The sequence below is a fragment of the Trichoderma aggressivum genome (assembly GCF_033847375.1).
Source record: "Trichoderma aggressivum f. europaeum strain CBS 100526 chromosome Unknown scaffold_028, whole genome shotgun sequence".
NCBI lineage: Eukaryota > Fungi > Ascomycota > Sordariomycetes > Hypocreales > Hypocreaceae > Trichoderma > Trichoderma aggressivum.
The window spans coordinates 20,754-40,198 of NW_026946394.1; the positions used below are offsets into that span (position 1 = coordinate 20,754).

A 19,445-nucleotide genomic window follows, 5' to 3' on the forward strand; every position below is an offset into this window, starting at 1 on the left:
AGACGCAAATCAATTACCCCTGAATCTCCGTCTTCTCCTTGGCCTCCTTCGCCTTGTACAGCTGCTCAAAAATGGCCGTCACATCATCAGCCCCCTCCACCACAAACTCATCATCAATAAAGATCTTGGGCACGCCCTTCATCCCCAACCTCTCCATCTCCTCCACCTCCAAATCAACATCCTCCCCGCCGCTCCCATCCTCAAGCCACCTCCTCGCCACATCCCTCTCAATCCCCGCCCTCTCCGCCGCATCACTCAAATCATCAAAGCTCGTGATATCCCCTCCCAGCTCGAAAAACATCTTCATCATCTCCGTCTGCACTTTATCCTCCAGCTCCCACCCGCCCAGCGCCCGGCCCAGGTGCGCTAGCCGGTGCGAGTCGCGCGTGTTGCCGATGCGGCCCGCAAACGTGAAGCCGAAGCCCTCCTGGTCGCCGAGCTGCGCCATCCGCGCCCGTTTTGCGGCCAGCCGGTCGGCGCCGAAGCGCTGCACGGCCATGTCCCGCACCGAGGTTGATTGGCCGTGTGGGATGGACCTGTCGAGCTGGAAGGCGTGCCAGCGGATGGCGAAGGTGGAGGATGAGGCGTTGGGGACGGTTTTCTTGAAGAGGGCGATGGCGCGGTCGATGCGGGCGCGGGCGAGGTAGCAGAAGGGGCAGACGGTGTCGGAAATGATTTTGATGTCGTAGTTTGCCATTGTGTCTTTCGTTTTGGCTCTACTTGTGATAAGATTTGAAGAGGCGGGCGTTGAGAGCTGACTCCTGTCTTGGTATATAGGGAGGTGTTTGCTGCTCCAAGACTGAACTCGTCGATGCAAATCTTCACTCTTATATAATATTTTTATGCATCCTCTTCGACAAAGGATCAAAAGTCAGCCTAAACGAGGCCAAGCCTTGTTTTTAATCTCGATTGCGCGTTCAACTCCTTCGTGGCGGCGGAAGTCCCTTCATGTCGGCGGAAGTCCGCCATAGGCAGCAGCCAGAATCTTGACCGAGAAATTGGGTTGCGGAGTGCCAATGTTGGCATTATAAATAGACCATATGTATAGGTACAATATGAAAAATAAGATGGTTTCAAAATGAGGCTGCCTAAATAGCTCCGTGTAGAATCGTCGCCGTCTACTGGTTCTGGGGTATCATTTCCTTCTATCCGTTGTGTCCGAAATATCGTCTTCAGACATGTCATACGGGCCTTTGCTATCAGCACTTGGCCTTTTGCATATACTGTCAGCATCAAGCGCTCCTCTCCCTTCTTTGCCTCTCCGCCCTATAAGGCTCATGCCGCCGTTTTCGCCCATCTTCTCGGTAAGGCTGAGCCGGCCCGGGCCTGTAGTAATCTCCTCTAGGCCGGTCCAGGCCGCGTTGCGTCAAGGATGAACGCCCACGCTGCCTGTGTCCCGGCTCCGGGGCTGAAGAAGAAGCAGGTGACGGATCTCTGGGCACAACTGGATCGTACTGTACTGCTCGATCCCAGTCTTCTAGTCTTGTGAATGGGCTCCTAAGCCATGACCGAAGCTCATGCAAAAACAGCCGTGCGTTGTCTCGGCCAAGAAATTCCGACAGCATGTCCTCTGCCTGGCCGGCGCTGCCCATGATATCCACAGTCTTCAAGATTGCAATCAAGTACTCCAACAAGAACTCAGCGTTGTTTGCTCTTCGCCGCGCCTGCGCTTGGTTTGCATCTCCTGGTTGACCCGTAGACGAAGAAGAGCCAGATTCGTCAGCATTGAGAAACGAAAATACTCGCAGTTCGCGGCGAATCCACATTCGTGCACGGGAAACAAGAGCTTCGTCGTTGCAGAACAGCCTTGGTGTCAGTTCTCGATAAAGAGAAAGCCTGTTTGAGCCGACATGCTTGGAGTATCTCTTGTGTAAGTAAACATCGCGCCGGTGTGCTTGGATTCTTTCAGCATCGAGATCATCGGCCGTAATCCTGGGGATCCTCGCTGTCCTCCTTCGAGGACGAAGAAACGATGATTGATGAGAATATGTCCTTGTTGAAGATGGCTGTTCAGGTCGTTGTGGTTTGGGCTCAATGACAGTCGTTTCGCGGCGTTCAGGGGGTCCTCGGTGCACCTTGGTAACGCCTCTCTTACACAAAGGGCACAGAGGTTTATCATAGAGCCAGTTCAATATGCAAACATAGTCAAAGCTGTCGTGTCCACAGGGGACCAGTTCGCAAGCATCGCTAACAGCGTCTAAGCAGATGACGCAGCAGTTGCCGTCGCCCAGCTGCTCTCTTGCGGCCACCTCCTGCAAGGTGTTCTGGAGGACTTTGCGCTGTAGTTCGTCATTCTCATCAGCCAGTCCGCTTTCCATGGAGGCAGCGCGACGATACTGAGGCTGTCTGCAAAGTGCTGCCAAAGAGCGTGGCGAGGATGCAGAAAAGACAAGATGCGAGGCATCGATGATGTTGCGGAATCGCTGGACTTCGATTGGCGGGGCGCGGTAGCCCAGCGGGCACAGGGCGTTTAGGCGCCCCAAGTGCGCTGGTTGGCGCCTCTACAGGGGGCTTTCAGTGGAGTCGGCCTGTAGTGTTTAAGTGCTTCTGCAAGACGCGCTTTTGTGCTAAATTGATGACAAGCAGCGCGCCATTCGCGACTTGCAGTTCCCCACATTGACGCTTTTCAACAAAGGAGCTTTCCAGCCTCAACTGCCGTCCTGTCTGCCTCCCTTTCCCGTTGGGTCATTGACTGTTTCTTTTTCTTTTGGGGCAAAAGAGATGCCGTTTTTGATCCTATAATTATAATCCATCACCTCCCGCCCTAGGTGGTTCATACGTTCGCTAGAATTCCCACTGCCGAGGCTACCATGGACGAGAACCGAAAGAAAGAGTACGAAGCTAGAGCTCAGAAAGTGCGAGCAGACCTGAAGCAATGGGAGGCAGACTGGGCAAAGACACACGACGGGAAGAAGCCGGGGAGAGAGGACATCAAGAATTCTCCCATTATAGGTGTGTTTACAGCTCTACAATCCCTCGGTATCAAGTGTCCTTGCTAAAACTGCAAAAGCCCAGAAATATAAAGACTATAATAAGCTCCGCGATATAATAGCTGGGAAACTAGTCCCTCCTCCAGACACCTCTACGTCCAAACAGAAACACGAGAAGCGTAAATCGAACGGTGCACCAGTTGGAACTCCTATGAAGCGAGCAAAGCATGCCGAGACCCCTTCGAAGCGATTGGCTCCAAACGGCGAGGAATATATGAATAGTCCGGCAATCTCCAGAAAGCTCTTTAGTCCGGCGCCAGTAACGTCCATTGGACCGACACCTCAACGAGATGGCAAGGTCCTTGGTTTATTCGATTTACTAGTGGAAAGGGAGATGAAAAGCCCAATAAAGGGGGCGAGTAACCCAGCCAGTTCCTTCGCAACCCCCAGTAAGCGCAAAAGCAACTTATTTGCGGATGCTGCAGCCAACCTTGGTCGTACTCCAACCTCGACCAGCAAACGAAAACTGTTTTCAACACCAATGAAGAAGAGAGAAGGGCAGAATACGGTCGGAACGCCTTCGTCCGTATCGAAACTACAATTCGACACTCCCGCGTTTCTAAAGAGACATTCACTCCCGACCCTCGACGAAAACACAACGTTTGACGCCCCACCGCTAAGGCTACCGCGGAAGCCTTTGGTTCGTGGCTTGAGCGAAATCGTAGCCAGCCTTCGGAAAGTCGAAGAGGAGCAGTTGGATGATGATCTCGAGGCGCTTCGTGAGGCCGAGGCCGAAGCTGAAGCTGAATTCGGAGGTCCAATTCAGCCTCCTGTTAAGCCGCAAAAACAAGAACCAAAGCAGGACATACTAGAGCCAGATAGCCAAGCTAAACAGCTGCCGTTGGGTGGATTTGATGATGAAGGAATGTACGACAGCCCTACAGAAGACGCTGTAGACCGGGACGGACGACCTATGAAGACATTCAAGAAGAAGGGCCAGAAGCGAACAACACGACGTGCCAACATGCGGCCAGTTCGGACCAAACGGCCGACGAACGTGGCAGAGGGCAACGAAAACGGTGCGGATGAGGACGAAGACGATACCGTTGCAGAAACACAAGCTCAGACGAGCAGATCAGATGTCGCAGGCGAATCTGACGGCGATTTCATAGACGGAGATGAAGACGATACCCCAGGCACAAAGGCTAAAAAGCCCGCCAAGGAGGAGGGAGCTGTAAAGAAGACGGGCCGCAAGGTGAACCAACTGGCACATGCAAACTTTCACAGGCTGAAGCTGCGTAACCATGGTGCCAAGGGCGGTCCAGGCTATAACAGCCGATTCAGAAGGAGGAGATGAAGCTGGAGGGAAATGGGTGAGCAATATTTGGGATCAATGGGAAGAGTAAGATATATTATGACGTGGGCTGTGACGGGAAATGCATACCGGGCGTTCTTCATGGAAACCGTAGACACACTTGGAAGATGTTGGAATCAAGAGCGATATGTTTGCGTTTAAACGACCTATCTTGGCCTGTAGTGATCCAATTATAAAAACGGGTGAAATCAGAAGGTGAAAATCAAGGCTAACCTTGGATAATCGAGTGTGAAGTTGTCGTACTTTGCTTCTTATTATAACAATCGAACTCTGAGTCACTGAAGGGCTGGATGGCCCCTCTCCTTTTGATAACATCTGTAATCTATCTATCCACCGTTCTGCTTATTGCGATGCTGTGAATAATAGCCCTGATATCAATGTTTTTCCAGTGTGGGCATTTAGAATGAATATGCTCAGAGACGGGGTTCTTTTCATCTAATTTTCTCTTTTATTCTATATCAAGCTCTTTTGTTCTTCTTGAGTCTCTTTTTCCCCCTCGACCTCTTTCATCCTTTTCTTCCGAACAAAGCCCAACAGCCAAAGCGCCAAACTCCCAGACCAGGCTATACAACAAAGAATCTCTCTTCCTTTTTTACACAAACACAATGCTGCACCCCTTTCTTCTTAAGCGCTCCTCCGTTTTGCTTTGTGTTTTCTTTGTGAGCAGCTTCTTTTGCAGTGTTTATCTTCTTCTTTTAACTCACAACTTTCTTCAATGCCGCTTTTTTCTCCTACTTGGCTAACTCATGTTGCATTTTAAGCCGGGATGGCATCTTTTTCTCTCTTCTCAATTTTGTACGAGTGCTCACTCTTTGCCAGAGATCTCTCCGCTTCTACCATTTCCTCTCTCTACTTTTTGTGAACATGGTTCTCTTTGATCTGTCATATCACTAGAACAGCTGGTAGCCAGGCCGACCTAATATTCGACTCGCCTCTTGTCGCCTATCACTCAATTCAGCCAGCTGGCACTGCTGGCAACAGCTGGCAACATTCTGCTGTGCTCCAAGCACAATATAAAATCTTTTCTTTTCTCTCTCTCTCTCTCTCCTGGAAAAAAAGTCACCCAGTCATCCTTTGTTTGTTTACATTTTTGCCCGCGTTCATTGTTGGTGGGATTTTGATACAACTTCGGGAGTGCGGTTCACCTTCTCTTCTTTTGCTTTCTGGGTTTTTCATTGGAGTTTACTTGACGATATTTGGAGTTTTTGTTTGATTTCATTGTATCATCTTGTCTAGACCTTGATCAGCTTGCCTATTTGCTCATTGTCGACAAATTTTGCTGTTTTGAGTTGCTTTTGCTGCGGAACAGAATGGAGGACAGGGTATCCTCTCAAGATACTCAGGAAATCTTTGCTTTTCTCAACCATAACAACATTGAAAGAGAAACTACAGTTTACACGAGCACCAGCACAACGACGATTCGTTCATGGCGTACCAGCGTTGTGAATCTCAACGGGACTGGCCGTCCATCAACACCATCTCCTGGCTCCAAGCCAGTACAACATACAGAATCAACTGAAGGATCTCTAGATCAATCCACGTCGGAATTCGCATCACCAGCGTCATCATGTTCTACCATCAAGGATTCTCAGACGACCAATTCATTGTCAAACAGCCCCAGCCGAAGTATTATTCGCTCAACCTCAATCAAGCGTTTCTATCCAGCCACTCCCTTGAGTGTTGACGTGCCAGAGTGCGTCTTACTTGCACCGAAATCTTGCTATGAAGACTTCCAACCTCCTGAAGACGTGCCCATTCTGTCAGAGAGGAAGGCTATTCAAGCTCTGTCTCTGATCACGGCGGAACGCGCTCAGACTTTCTCGGAGATGCAGTTGGACGAATTTGCAGTATATATCGACAACGACAAATTTCCAGAAGAGATGCGATCTTTGCATCATCTACACACAAAAATCGGACACAGCAGTTTCTATTTTGACGGCATTATCAGCATTGGCAGTACCAAATTCTTTGTGCGGCGTGTTCCTGTCGTTGCTGTTCCCATTGGCAACTACGGTTCAATCTCAAAACACACTGTCCGAGACAATATTTGGTTGCAATCCTCTTTGAGCTATAATAGTTCGTTGTTCTACAAGTTGGGGAAGCCAGCCAAGGAGTATGCAAGATTCTTCTACCCCTTTCTATGGGTGGCCGATTTAGCCAAACATTTTGTCGATTTTCTCTACGTAATGGCGGAGAGCAAACGCAGTGTTTCCATTCATCATTTTCGATCAACCTTTGCTGCATGGTTGAAGGAGAGCCACGGAAGATGGCCAGAATTCATTGAGTGGCTAAACCAGCATCCGAGCGATGACTACCGAACTTCAATAGCCGCCAATATAGGATTCCTGCACAAGGAGGCTTTGGGCGTGTTGGACCATCAGAAGGCGTATTCTCATGCCATCTGGGCCGAGATTTGGGAATTTCAGGCATTCAAGAGGGTTCCGAATATTCAGGAGGAACCCCCAACCATTGTCACCCAGTATATATACGACTGTTTCAAGCATCTTCCATTTGGAGATCGCCTCAAGGTTGTCCCTTTAAGTCTAAAGACCAAGACTCTCCGAAACGATTTAATCCGACAAAGGCATTTGGAGTATCCGTCAAGGTTACACCAGTCAACAAAAACACTCTCCAAGGCTGCGGAGGCGCGAATCGCGAATATCCGGCCAGGCGATACAATTTCAACCCGTCGAGATGACGCAGCATCCGGCACACTGTGGAAACGAGAGCTATCCGAGGGTTCCGCCGATGTGGACCGATGGTTTGCACTGGTACAGTCTGTTCATGTGAACGAAAAGGGGGTGCGAACGTTTGATGTGATTTGGTATTACCAGCCCGTGGACACTCTCTGTGGCCTAATGAAATATCCCTGGAACAATGAGCTTTTCCTCTCAGATCATTGCTCTTGCTCTGAGACGTCAAAGATTGAAGAAAATGAAGTCCTTGGCGTCCACGATGTTGATCTTTGGGGTACGTCTACCACTGCTGCGGAATTCTTCTGTCGACAAACCTATCTCCAAGAGAGCAGAAGGTGGGTGACTCTGGACCAAAGCCATCTTGGATGTTGTCATACCTCATCGCTCCCGTTGGAAAGCCACTCGTTAAAGGTTAGATCGGGAAATACATATCTGCTTCATTTAGACTTGAAGAGTTCCCGTTCGGAGCCATGCGAATTCATGAGCTTCGTGAGAGAAGACAAACGGAGAGTTTATCAATTCAGGAGACTGTTGCGCCGTCACCAAGTTGACCCAAATGCTCGGGATGCTCGGCCAAACGAGCTTATATACAGCGAGCAGACTTGCAAGGTCAACAGAGACCGAATCACGGGCCCGTGTTCTGTAAGATTCTTTCGAGACGGTGATGGGATTCCTACACCGTATGATCACGATGGCACAGGGAATCTCTTCTACATTACGCACCGTCAGATAGTCGCTGAAGGAGTCTCAATCTGCGTGCCATTAGAGGAAGCACCGAAATCTTTGCATCAAGGCTTTGATCCACTCCAAGAGTTGCAAAAGCTTCGTGGAATCGATTTGTTCTGCGGAGGAGGCAATTTTGGCAGAGGCCTTGAAGACGGCGGAGGTATCGAGATGAAATGGGCAAACGATTACGACGCCAAGGCCATACACACGTACATGGCCAATGTCAAGAAGCCTGGGGACGTTCACCCTTTCCTCGGCTCAATCGACGATCTGCAGCTCGCTGCCATCCAAGGCCAGTTTGCAAACAATGTGCCTCACATTGGAGACGTGGACTTTGTGTCGGGCGGCAGCCCCTGTCCTGGCTTCTCCCGCCTCACCAACGATAAGACGACAGCAGCACAGAGAAAGAATCAGTCTCTTGTTGCGGCTTTTGCGTCCTTTGCGGATCTCTATCGACCAAAATACGGCGTCCTGGAGAATGTACTTGGAATGATACACAAGAAGGAGAGCCGGAATCAAGATGTTTTCAGCCAGCTCATTTGCTCTCTAGTTGGCCTGGGCTACCAGACACAGTTTTTCTTCTTGGACGCATCGTCTTGCGGTTCGCCGCAGCCCAGACCGCGCATATTCGTTGTCTTCGCCGCTCCGGGGCTTGAACTGCCAACAAAGCCGGTGCAAACACACTCTCATCCCCCCAAGATCCGAGGGGTTGGAGTTGGATGGTTGCCCAATGGCCAGCACATGGCAACTCGGGAGATGCCTGCAGCCACTCCGTTCAAGTACATATCAGCAGAAGAAGCGACGGCCGACTTGCCACCCATTCACGATGCCAAGCCTGATATATGCGTGGCCTATCCCGACCACCGCTCGCATTCCAGTACGAAGACGGAGCGAGCTCGAATCTCAGTCATCCCAGTTCGGCCGTGGGGTATGAGTTTTGCGCAAGCTTGGTACGGAGAGGACAAGGCAAAAGGCGGCTCGGGCACGATGACTACAGCTGAGCGTGGGCTGTTCCCTGGGACGAATCAAGAGATGGACGTGTCAAAGCAGCCATTGTCGGTGCAGCCCCAGTCGAATGCGTACGGGAGAATGTTTCCAAATAAGCTGTTTAATACAGTCACGACCAGACCGACGACAAACGATGCAAAGAACGGGCGACTATTGCATTGGCGAGAAAACAGACTGATAAGCGTCATGGAGGCACGCAGAGCGCAAGGGTTTCGCGATGAAGAAGTTCTACTCGGCGATCCAACGAATCAGTATAGAATCGTGGGCAACAGCGTCGCGAGACAAGTTGCCGTTGCGCTTGGAGTAAAGTTTCGCGAAGCGTGGGTGACGAGTTTGAAGAGGAACAGGGAACTCGAGCGTGCAAGCAGCCGAGGAGCTGGAAGAGTTGAAGACTTTGCAGAGGATCGAGTCACTTTGGAGACTATTGCGATGAATGATGGAAAGGGCACATCGGCAAGGCAGCTCAAGGCCTTGAGGATTAGAGCACGAAGCACTAGGGATTTGACAACATCGACAAGTGTGGATGAGGCGCGAGGAAGCGGCAGAAGGGCCTCTACACAGATCCAAGAGACGCCTGTGAGGAATAAAGGGTTACGTTCGACTAGTGTGGTGGTGGAAATACCCCAGTTTTCGAAGAGAAGAAGGTTGAATATGAACTGAATATCATGTATTGGTTGTTGTTGGATGGAGCTCGGCGTTGGACAGTTTTGCGGTTGAGAGTTGATGAATTAATCTAGGTATACACTGTAGAGTATAACATGTACAAGTCTATATCGTGCAATATGAATAATTAAGCAGAGACTCGCATCTCTCGAATTAAGAATGACGGCATATTCTCAACCACATTTCCTGTAGCCATCACAAGGATGTATGCTATTGCAGGGTATGTGTGTATACGCCGATCCAAAACACCAAGACATTGATTGTGCTGTGCTGTACAGTATGAACCTCTCCGCGTCCTTTAGCCTCGAGAGTATTGCCTAAATAGAATCCTTGTCTCGCCAAAATACGACCTGTCAACTTGACAAACTGCAAGAGATCTACGGGAATACACTCAACGCGATGTGCATCGGGAAATGCTCATTTACGAGGTTGTCATTTAGCCTTGCCAAGGTTACTAAGCGCTTGGAGAGGGAGCAAGCATCAAACAAGGGTGTCTGTAATTAAAGTACCGCGTGGGTAGCCTTGCCGTATTTCATCAGAGACAAGCTTACTTGTACGTACATATTACAGCACGAGACTTGTTCGTGTATGAGTGGTACACGAAGGATGCGGACACTTCACCGTCATGTCATGTTCTTACTCGTACGTGTACAAAAGTGAGTAATGTATGCGTGGTTGGCCAGTCATGTAAGAGTAAGACTGACAGACTCCAAACATTGTCAACATTGCCCGCCAAGGGGATCCTGATCATTACCGACAGCTGCATGCACGGTAAGCAAGCAAGCAAGCAAGCAAGCAAGCCATGGGCTGTTTTATTTTAAGCACACAGCCAGCCACAGACGCCGAAGCATCGAACCCGAGAATCCGGCTCTCGGCTCTCAGACGGGTTGAAAGAGAAGGGGGAAAAAAAGGACCGAAACTTGAAGCAAGCTCTTCGGGGGGACGATCGACGAACGACTTGTTTCGGGCGATTGGCCATGCATGTCCCACGACGGGCTGGCTTTGGTCTCATCTGCCAGTGCACTGCATGTTGAATGTTGAGCTACCCTCGGCGCTGCCTTGTCAATTTCCCCATTGGGGAATGCCTTTGGGCTGGGATCTGGTGCTAGCTCTGACGTATCGACAGGACACCCGGTCATCAAACATGGCGGCGGGTTGGCGATATTACCGAAGCCGTGTCTCCATATTGGACTTGCTATAGTACTATACAAGTACAAGTAAGTATATACGCCTGACGCGTTACATGTCTTGGCAGTCAGCCGAATACCTATGACCAAGGGCGGAGGAGGATGAAGAAGCAAAAAGGACGAGAAAGCAGGAAGACGGCGAAGCAACAACCTGCGAGTATGCAGGAGCAAAAGCTACGGACGGCGCTGACTGACTGACTGACTTGGGGGCACTAAACCCTCGCCATGCACACACATGGTGATTTGCAACACGCATGTCGGCATGCATGTGCGTTGCGTTGCTCCGACCTGATGGGTAAGCTAAGCTGAGAGTCTTTGCCCCTGCCCCTGCCCCTGCCCCATTGCCCCTTGTCCCTTGCCCCTGTTCGCTTCAGAAGCTCAATCTGCGACCTCTAGCAGGAAAACGCAATGACGGGGGTGGTCACGCATGCAAAAACTAGCAATGCTCAACTCCATGGGGTAATTCGACGCGGTCCTGGGCACGAATCGGCGCCATCCTCGGTGTTGCGAGTGATGTTCCTGGACAAACCTATTCAAGGCTCCGCACGACACATGCCAGTACGATACAGCTTCACATGTTTTTTACTGCTTCTTCTTCTTTCTTCCATCCTTTTCTTACTGTATACTCCGTATTTGTCTTTTCGTAGATATTACCTAAACTAGCACTTAGCCGCAAACGAAGAGATCCCGTCTTGTCCCCCCCTGTTGTGCGCCGGCGAATTGCGGAAAGTCCCTTTGAGCCAACTTTTTGGGGCGAGTTTCACCGAGGGCGGCACGGGCTGTACAAGTAGCTTGGAAGAGGCTGTGATTTTCCCTTTTACCCCTCACGACCGACTTTATATGCCGCGTCGCACGAACGGTTTGTTCTGTAGGAAGATGTGGTGGTAATACATCCTCATCCTCTGGGCATGATGGTGTGCCCGGAGCAATACGACCTTGTTTATGTGTGTGTGAGGTACGGTACGTACTTTGAACTTTGTACTCCGGGCCCGGGATACAGATTTGGAGATTTGCAAAATGCTACCGTGTCCGTTGAAATACTTGTAGGTACTGTGAAGCCGTGTATAATACCTAGAAAATAGAAATGGAAATCCCTAGCACAGCTGAAGTGGGCGTCCGGATCCGTGAGGACCCGGTGGCCGAAAGTGGTTTGCAATCCCGCCGCCACGTGGGCGACACGGACCGGCATCGGCGTGGGAAAAACAAGAAAAGAAAGACAAGGAACAAGGCTACTGTGTATCCGCCGGTGCGAAAAGGGCAAAAGGGAAGCCTGGGTATTAGGTTAGTACTACATACGAGTATCTGGCTGTACACTGGTAGAGCAAGGTAGCAAACTCGTACAAAGTAAGACGAAAACGAAGATGGCTTCATCGTGCCACCCCGGCTTGGGCCCCATGTCAGGAACCCGAGTCGTGGATGGCAAGCGAGCGCGCAAATCGACGTCGCCAAGGTTCCGAAAGTACCGACAGGGAGCGGAAACTACAGAATCGCAGGGCAACCTGGCAGTGCTAATTAATAGGTACTAGGTAGGTAATACTATTCGTACAGGTATATCAGCGCCTGGAGATGTAATTTCAAATTGTTTGCCTGCATGTCAGTCGGGCCTCTATAGGTAGGTGTAGTAATGCCATCAGGCTGCAAGTATATGTACGAGTACTCGCATGTATACAAAGTACCTACCTTGGGACAATAGCCACGACAGAGGAAACAAAGATGGCATTTCGTGTATTCGATATTCTCCATTTGGTACTAATGTAGCCCTGCATCTGGTACGAGTACTGCTCGGGCACTTGGAGGTACATACGTGTGCATGTGCTTCTTTTCTTTTGTTTGCTTTTGCTTGCCCCGGTCCCTCTATTTAGTCGTCTTACTGTATCATCTCAGCCTTGACTTGAGCCGTAGCTTTACATCATCTGCTGACTTGATCGCAGCTTTAGTAGAAAGAAAAAGGACAAGGAACGTGATAGAATCCCTAGTACCTTTTGTACCTTATTTTGAGCTGGATAGGTATTAGCCGGTTAGATCTGCAGGTACGGGGTTTCTGTTACCGAAGGAGCACATGTGAGCTCCTGACTATTGCATGTCGACAAGGCCGCTACTTTAGAACACATGCACATCAGGCGCTGCACACAAGTACCAGCACCAGCCACGATCCTCTTCCTCTTGTTGCCTGAGGCGGACAAAGTCGAGCAACACCGCAGAGAGAGTGTTTCAGCTCTTCTTTTTCTCTTCCCATCTCCATTTCCCCTCCTTTCTGCTTTCTGGGTTTGATCAGATCAGGCCCTGGCTGGATGCAAGCACAAACACGTCTCAACATTGCCACAGATAACAAGCAACACAACAGACGGCGCCATTTGGCTGCACGAGACCGTCTCCAGAAAAAAAAAAGACGGAAAGATGGGGGCGATGGAGCCGCTCTTGAAACCGGCGACGATTCGGGCATGGCCGACACCTCAATGCGTCGGATCGCTCTTCTTACGCCCAGAGAAGCAACGAGCACTTGTTCGTAGCACGAAGCACTACTGCTTAGCACCATGTGCGGGTACCATGCCGAATGAAGTACCGAGCAGGTATTCATTTTACTTGAGGTTGCTATTGAGAAGCTACGGTACGGAAGAAAAGAACTGCTACTAGCCATGTCACTTTGAAGTAGTCTGCCCGCCGAAAGAAATCTCGATGCTATTACTGTCCGATGCCAAGTGTTGCTATGGAATCAAGACCATGGGGAGCCAACTGACATCGAAAAGGCTCACCCTCACCCATGGGGCCAGTAGCAGGGGCCCGATGCCTTCCCATGAGCCTCGGATCTCGTGAGCACCGCTGCACACGGACAAGGCGAAAGTGAATCAATGCGACAATCAACATGCTCGTACAAGCACACACAGCCTTTGATCGTGGGAAGTGCTCTTTGTGGCCTTCCGAGCCCGACTCCGCAGTGCATGGGGCTGTTAGTTGCAGGGTCTTGCTGGGCCAACGGCAACTAACACTAACCTCTGGCCCTCCACTTGCTTTTCTTTCTGGAATCTGGCAAGGAACGTTTGGTACGGCGACCGGGACCTCGGGAGTAAGGAGACAGTCGCACCGTATTGCCACTAAGACCTGGCTGTGCGAGCTTGGCCATCTGGCTAAAAGCATGTTGCCGGCACAGTTTCGCCTCGCACGGAGTTAATGCAGCCCGATGGAGTCGAGCTCTCAAACAGGCATCCCATGCCATGCTTCTGCCACTTCCTGTTTTTTTTTGCTTGCCCGTGTGTTTTGTGCGTTTTCACGTGCCTGGGCTGGGCGGACCCCCCGGCTTCTGCTACAGTATTCGTGCTTGGCCGCAGCAACTTTACTCATTGCCGTACCCTCGGTTGGTGGTTAAACATGTTGAATGATGACTCCATCATGCATGGCGGCTCATGAAACTCCGAATCTTCTTCCAGCTACAACAAAGTATGGAGAACCGGCTGCCCTCTCATTAAATAGGGTTCAATGCAACGGCCAGAGTTACCTTGGTTGGGCAAAGAACGATCCAAGGAGAGTTTGAGCGAAACCACACTCTAGCGCCTTTTGAGGCCGGAACGGTTCCCTACTCGGCCGTACCGCCTGGGCTGGAGCAGCACAACGGTCGGTGCCGTGTCGTGCATCGGGCATGTGAGAGGGAACAATCACTCGTCCAAAGGGCATTGTGGAATGGGTAAATGAGGAGGAGGAGGAGGAGGAGGAGGTTAGGTCGATGCCGGACGAGATGTCGACAGCATCGAGTGCGAGAATGGAGCACCAAGCCCGAAAATGGAGTGCGAGAATGGGGCACGCACATGTTGTGCCCGTTTGTGGGAGCTCACGCACACCATCCTGTGTCCCGTCTTGAGGTTCCATTGCAGGAACAAGGAGGACCGGCTGTCGCCGCCTCGCAAGTGAGCCGGGCTGCGCCTTCTTTGCAAGCCCGGTCGGTTGATTTCGATCCGATGAGTTCGTGCTGTAAGACTGCCACTGCCGTAACTGGCCATGACAAGCATCATCACTCGTACCGTACTGCAGAGTACAGGACTCGAACCCACACAGCAAGGCAAAGACAAGGCAAGGCAAAGACGAGGCAAGGCAAAGACAAGGCAAAGACAAGGCCGAGGGCCAGGACACTGTCCGTACTCGCACTGCCCTCATCGCTCGCTGGGCTTTGAGCTTGAACAAGAAATCGAGTCGCACAAAGTCCCTGCCAGGTACCCACGTCGTACCACATTCAACCTGTCGCTGCTGCGGCTTGTTTTATGGCTTGCTGCTTGTGCTTGCGGTCTCCACTGCAAGCGCCCAGGCCCCGTCCCTAATCAATCAAGACTGCCGGCCCTGCTCGCACCAAAATAGCGAGCCTCCTTCAATCCAAAGGCACCGGCATCTCATTTTCTTTTCCTGCCAGTTGCTCCTGGAGAGCTCCCCAAGCTTACCGGGATCCCGTCACTCCTCTTTTTCCTTTTTCTACTTCGTCCCATCCATTCCCGTCTCTCTCTTTTCTCTTCCATTGTCCCATCCAACGCATTGGGCCCTCGCTGGCTTCGACGGAATTGACCTCGACTCTGTTGCTATTCTTCTTGGCCTTGGCTACCTTACTTCTTTCAGCACCCAAAGCCGTCGACCCAGAAAGGATCCTCTCTCTTTATTTTACTTTTAATTTTTTCCCCCGTCAACTTTCCGGGTCACGAGATTGCCGTTTTCGACACTTCTCACACAACCCCACACACTACGCGAGACCTTAGACGGGGCCCTGGACGTGTGTTTGAGAAGTCTGTTTCTGTACCAAGTCTCCAAGAGACCGTGTCTCAGAACAAGAGTGAGACTCGACGAAGCGGCGAAACCTGAACGGCCCTGCAGCTGGACGCGCTGGGTGGCGACTGCGACTTACATCGACGCCGGCCGGGTGCCTTTTCTTTTTTTTTTATATGACCAGTTACTACCAATTTGCCAATATTACAGCCTTACAAAGCACCGACGACCAGCATTGGAATTATTCATCCTGACCAGGGCCTCACCATCGAATCCTCGGGTGCGGCGACACACACAAATTGCACGCCAAGTACGCAAAAGGGTCGTCGACGACGAGCGGCCAACGCAACTCCATATCCGTACAACGCATTAGGCTCACGCGCAGGTCGTTGGGAATTCCTTGCAGACGCACCCGCAACGATCATCCGTCGCCAGCGCTGCTGCATATAATCGTGGGATACTTGCACGACAACCATAGGTCTTGGACGTTTTCCCGCGTGGACCGCCTCTTTTTCCGCCTTTGCTTTCGCCGCTCGATATCACAGTACAGCTCAACCGCGTGCGCCATGACATATATTGTAAGTCGTTTGATATCTGCATCCCAATGTCTCTACTGCACATCACATGCATCGATCCTTCTCGCTTCCCTGCAATGCCACTTATTCACTCCCCTCTCTCTCATGCATGTTGCATGCACTCCTCACCCATGCAGCATGTACATATGCGCGACCCAACTGCAAAGCTGCATTCGTTCTGCACGCTTCTCCAATAGCACTGCACCACATCCGGCACCCAACAGGTTGGCGGCTGGCATGGGCTCAGTTTCCCTGTTCTTGTTTTCGTTGCTTTTTCGTTCCCTGCTTCGCTTCTCCCTCTCCTTGCATTGGCTGCTTAGTTAGGCTGCCTTCTCTCTTCCCTTTACTTGGAGCTCCGCACCATGGCTTTGTGTTGGCGATAGGTTGTGGATATGCCGTTGAAAGCCTTCGTCATTTTGCCACCATAACCGCTTGCTTCCCACTGCCAGAGCAGCTGGAGTTACCACGTCATGTCTGTTGCATCTCTCTTCACAAATGTGCAAGCATCCGCACACCGCTTTCAGGCAGTCTGCTCCTCCATCTGCCCGCATGATCTCTCCACGGGTGTTGCTGGAGGCCGCCAAGAGAGCACAAACATTTACCTCTCGATCCTTTCTATGCATTGGTAGTTCTTCCATTGGACGAGTGTCCTAGTCTGTAGTACAGCTTCCCTCTAAACAAGAGAAGAAGGAAGGAAAAGAAGGGGAGGAAAACCACCTGCGACACGCTCGGTCGAGGCTCAGATGGCACAAGCATTCCTGTGCGTGCTGTTGTTCCGCACGCCTCTCAACTATGCTTGATAAGGGATTCAAGGGGTACCCTTCTCAGCAATCTTCTTGACTTCGCTGCGACCCTTCATTTCGTAGCTACTGGCATTCATTGGATTTCATCCTCGCATTGATACACCCCTTCAAAAAGGCACAGTTACCCTTTCATGGTAGTAATTACTGCTTCACCCACTTCCTTTCCTACCCTAATCACCGACTCATCTATTCTACCCATACTCATACGCACGACATTTATTGGCTCAACATGGACCCCACGCGCATGCTAATCCTTCATCTGCAGCTATGTCTGGCCCATTACTGTGACATCCATGGGCCAACTCCCCTGATGGTCACCGAGGGTCTGGCAACGCCCTGTAGCGTCTGCTACGAAGGTTCAGCCGCAGCAAGCGACAAACCCCCACGCTCGGCTCCAGCTACATCGGAGCCGCAGCCTCGGGCGTCTTCAGCCGCAGTTACCGACGGTATTCGAGATTTGAGCTTATCACAGGATGGCCAGTCTCCTCGCCCAACTTTACGTCGATCTCCCGGCACTGGTGCCAGCACCGGTAATGACGGCGGCCTGGACACGCCTCCCGAGAGCCCACGGCCCTTGTCGCAGCAGCCACGGCGAGATTCGAGTTACCGTAGGACCTATGACGAAACTGTAACCCGAAAACAAGGCCCTTGCGACAATTGCGCCATGACGTTGCCCCGCAGGCAGCAAAACGCAGCGGCCGCTGGGGAAGACGCCATTGACCCGCGATCACCAACCTTGCGTACCCGCGCGCCAGCCGAGCGTGTCTTTCTCCCCGTCGACCCAGCCTCGCCCCCAAATTCGCAGTCATCTAGTGACACAGATGCGGATCACGAGCTTCCGAGGCAGCCTCGCAGTAGGAGAAATGTGTCGTCTGTCAGTTCTCGGACTACATCGTGCTCTAGTACGTCTACGACTTCTGAGCGTCACCCCAGCCATGTGCACTACGTGGATTACACATCGACTCATGAGCCAATCCTACCCGACTCCTTTTCTCTGATTCGTGCCTCATGTCTGCGAGCTCTGTCTTTTGAAACTCTCCCGCGAGCTCCTTCAACCGCCACGCCAGCCTCTTCCCCCCAACACCACAACTCTCCGTCCTTTGTCACCACGCAAAGTGCAGGCTCGGCCGCGTCGGGTGGTGCCATCTTCTTTGGCGATTCGTTAGCTGGGTACACAACGGCTTACATCTTTCGAATCCCTGACGTCCACGCCCGAGGCCACAAACGAGTCTATGCCTTCTTAGCCCTGAGCACTCACAAAGAGAGACTGGCCATGAAAACATTTGCCATCGTTTCCTCTGCCTTCCGGGAGCTCGCTACTTGGATCCAAACGCTTGCCGAGTCCGAGGCTGAGCGCACCGCAGAATCTTCCCCTATTGGCAGCGTCTTACAGAGCGGCGGACCTAGCAGCCATGTGGCATCATCGTCCACCATGGACGCACCGAATGTGGATCGCAGCGGCAGCAGCTTTCTGACGGGAGGCAGCGGCTTCACCAGACGCATGGGAGGCCCTGGTGGCGTCTCCTCACTCAAAGCCCGTGGCCTTGCGGAGCTTGTCGGACAGCCAGACTTCTTCATCACCCTGCACAAGAAATTCGTGCAGCTCTTGTTCGAAGTAGGCGTGTCTTTGAACTCATAAATGGAGCGAGGGCTCCACGCCTCTGCGCTGCGCAATCGCCGAGGTCCCCCTACTTGTACAGTTTTTCTTTCCCATAGTTTCTACTGATACCCGCCGAACGGCACTGCGAAGCATCATTCAGGGGGGATCCGGGGATTTACACGACTTGATTTGTTCCCCAACTGTCTCACGAGGCACAATCTCGTGCTTCTTGGTACCGTGTTCATTGTCAGCATAGCACCGGTGTTTGTCCTTTTCTTGTTTACACGAACTGAAACGAGACGTATTGATAATGGTAACGCGAGCAAGCTCGACCATATAACGTCTGGGGGGAAGGATGTCTTTTTTCTTTTCTTTCTTTTTTTTCTTGTTACTTCATTTCTACAACTGTATTGATTTATCCTACTGTTTGCAACGCGATGACTATGATACTGTCTTATTCTCTCAAGTCAATGGGTCGTGTGTCGTTTTTAGTAGCGAGGGAAAGGATCAAGGCTGGATGAAGCGAAAACGCCAAACTAATTTCATAGATGCGAATTAGCGGACTGGGAAAACAAAAATGGGAACTTGTTAGGATAACCAAAAACACAAAAAAAAAAGTATGGCCAAACAACAGAAAAACAAAAGGAACGGAGAGCGGTGGGCGCTCTCTGCTGGAAGGCTTTTACACGCATGGTTTACTAGCGAGAAACGGATTCTTGTTTTAATTGACTGATTGATTTCTATGCTTCATAACCATTTTCTTTGTGAGGGTTGGAGTTGTTGTAGAATGATGTGCTTGCTTTTTATCTACGTGCTTCTTTAGTACTGAAGCATTGCCATCTACCTTGGTTAACCATCTCAGTACAATATCCAATTATTTACGGCGGCTGATTTGTCTTGTCAAGCACTCTTTAATTTGCACATCAACGGCGTTTACTATAATTACAAGCAGAGAGAATTCATGGCAAGTTGTTGCACAACGGCCCTGGACGACTAGATCCCAACGCCGTAGATCCATTAAAGACGGCATCAACTGCTATCTTTTGGTTTTTTTTTTCGGTTCATCTCCCGAGGTTTGATCAATTCCCTTTCTCCTCCTCCCATTTCCTGCCCAGGAACTTTTTTTTCCACATTCACATTCA

The 19,445-nt window shown here is 51.0% G+C and overlaps 6 protein-coding genes across 6 annotated transcripts; 3 read left to right on the forward strand and 3 right to left on the reverse strand.

Annotated features, from left to right (window-relative positions):
- Positions 1 to 13: 13 nt before the first annotated feature.
- On the reverse strand, positions 14 to 697 carry Triagg1_6797 (uncharacterized protein; the record flags this gene model as incomplete). Its single annotated transcript, XM_062901460.1, has 1 exon — positions 14 to 697. One exon carries the CDS (start codon positions 695 to 697, stop codon positions 14 to 16), a length of 684 nt encoding a protein of 227 aa, XP_062754125.1.
- A 535-nt stretch (positions 698 to 1,232) lies between these two features.
- Triagg1_6798 (uncharacterized protein) lies at positions 1,233 to 2,318 on the reverse strand (the record flags this gene model as incomplete). The annotated part of the gene is made up of 1 exon (XM_062901463.1): positions 1,233 to 2,318. One exon carries the CDS (start codon positions 2,316 to 2,318, stop codon positions 1,233 to 1,235), a length of 1,086 nt encoding a protein of 361 aa, XP_062754126.1.
- A 492-nt stretch (positions 2,319 to 2,810) lies between these two features.
- On the forward strand, positions 2,811 to 4,287 carry Triagg1_6799 (uncharacterized protein; the record flags this gene model as incomplete). The annotated part of the gene is made up of 2 exons (XM_062901464.1): positions 2,811 to 2,952; positions 3,011 to 4,287. The coding sequence occupies 2 exons, from the start codon at positions 2,811 to 2,813 to the stop codon at positions 4,285 to 4,287; spliced, it is 1,419 nt and encodes a 472-aa protein (XP_062754127.1).
- Positions 4,288 to 5,615: 1,328 nt separating this feature from the next.
- Triagg1_6800 (uncharacterized protein) lies at positions 5,616 to 9,395 on the forward strand (the record flags this gene model as incomplete). The annotated part of the gene is made up of 1 exon (XM_062901465.1): positions 5,616 to 9,395. One exon carries the CDS (start codon positions 5,616 to 5,618, stop codon positions 9,393 to 9,395), a length of 3,780 nt encoding a protein of 1,259 aa, XP_062754128.1.
- A 4,679-nt stretch (positions 9,396 to 14,074) lies between these two features.
- Positions 14,075 to 14,807, reverse strand: Triagg1_6801 (uncharacterized protein; the record flags this gene model as incomplete). The annotated part of the gene is made up of 2 exons (XM_062901466.1): positions 14,075 to 14,546; positions 14,599 to 14,807. 2 exons carry the CDS (start codon positions 14,805 to 14,807, stop codon positions 14,075 to 14,077), a joined length of 681 nt encoding a protein of 226 aa, XP_062754129.1.
- Positions 14,808 to 16,932: 2,125 nt separating this feature from the next.
- Positions 16,933 to 18,342, forward strand: Triagg1_6802 (uncharacterized protein; the record flags this gene model as incomplete). The annotated part of the gene is made up of 1 exon (XM_062901467.1): positions 16,933 to 18,342. The coding sequence occupies one exon, from the start codon at positions 16,933 to 16,935 to the stop codon at positions 18,340 to 18,342; it is 1,410 nt and encodes a 469-aa protein (XP_062754130.1).
- Positions 18,343 to 19,445: the final 1,103 nt, after the last annotated feature.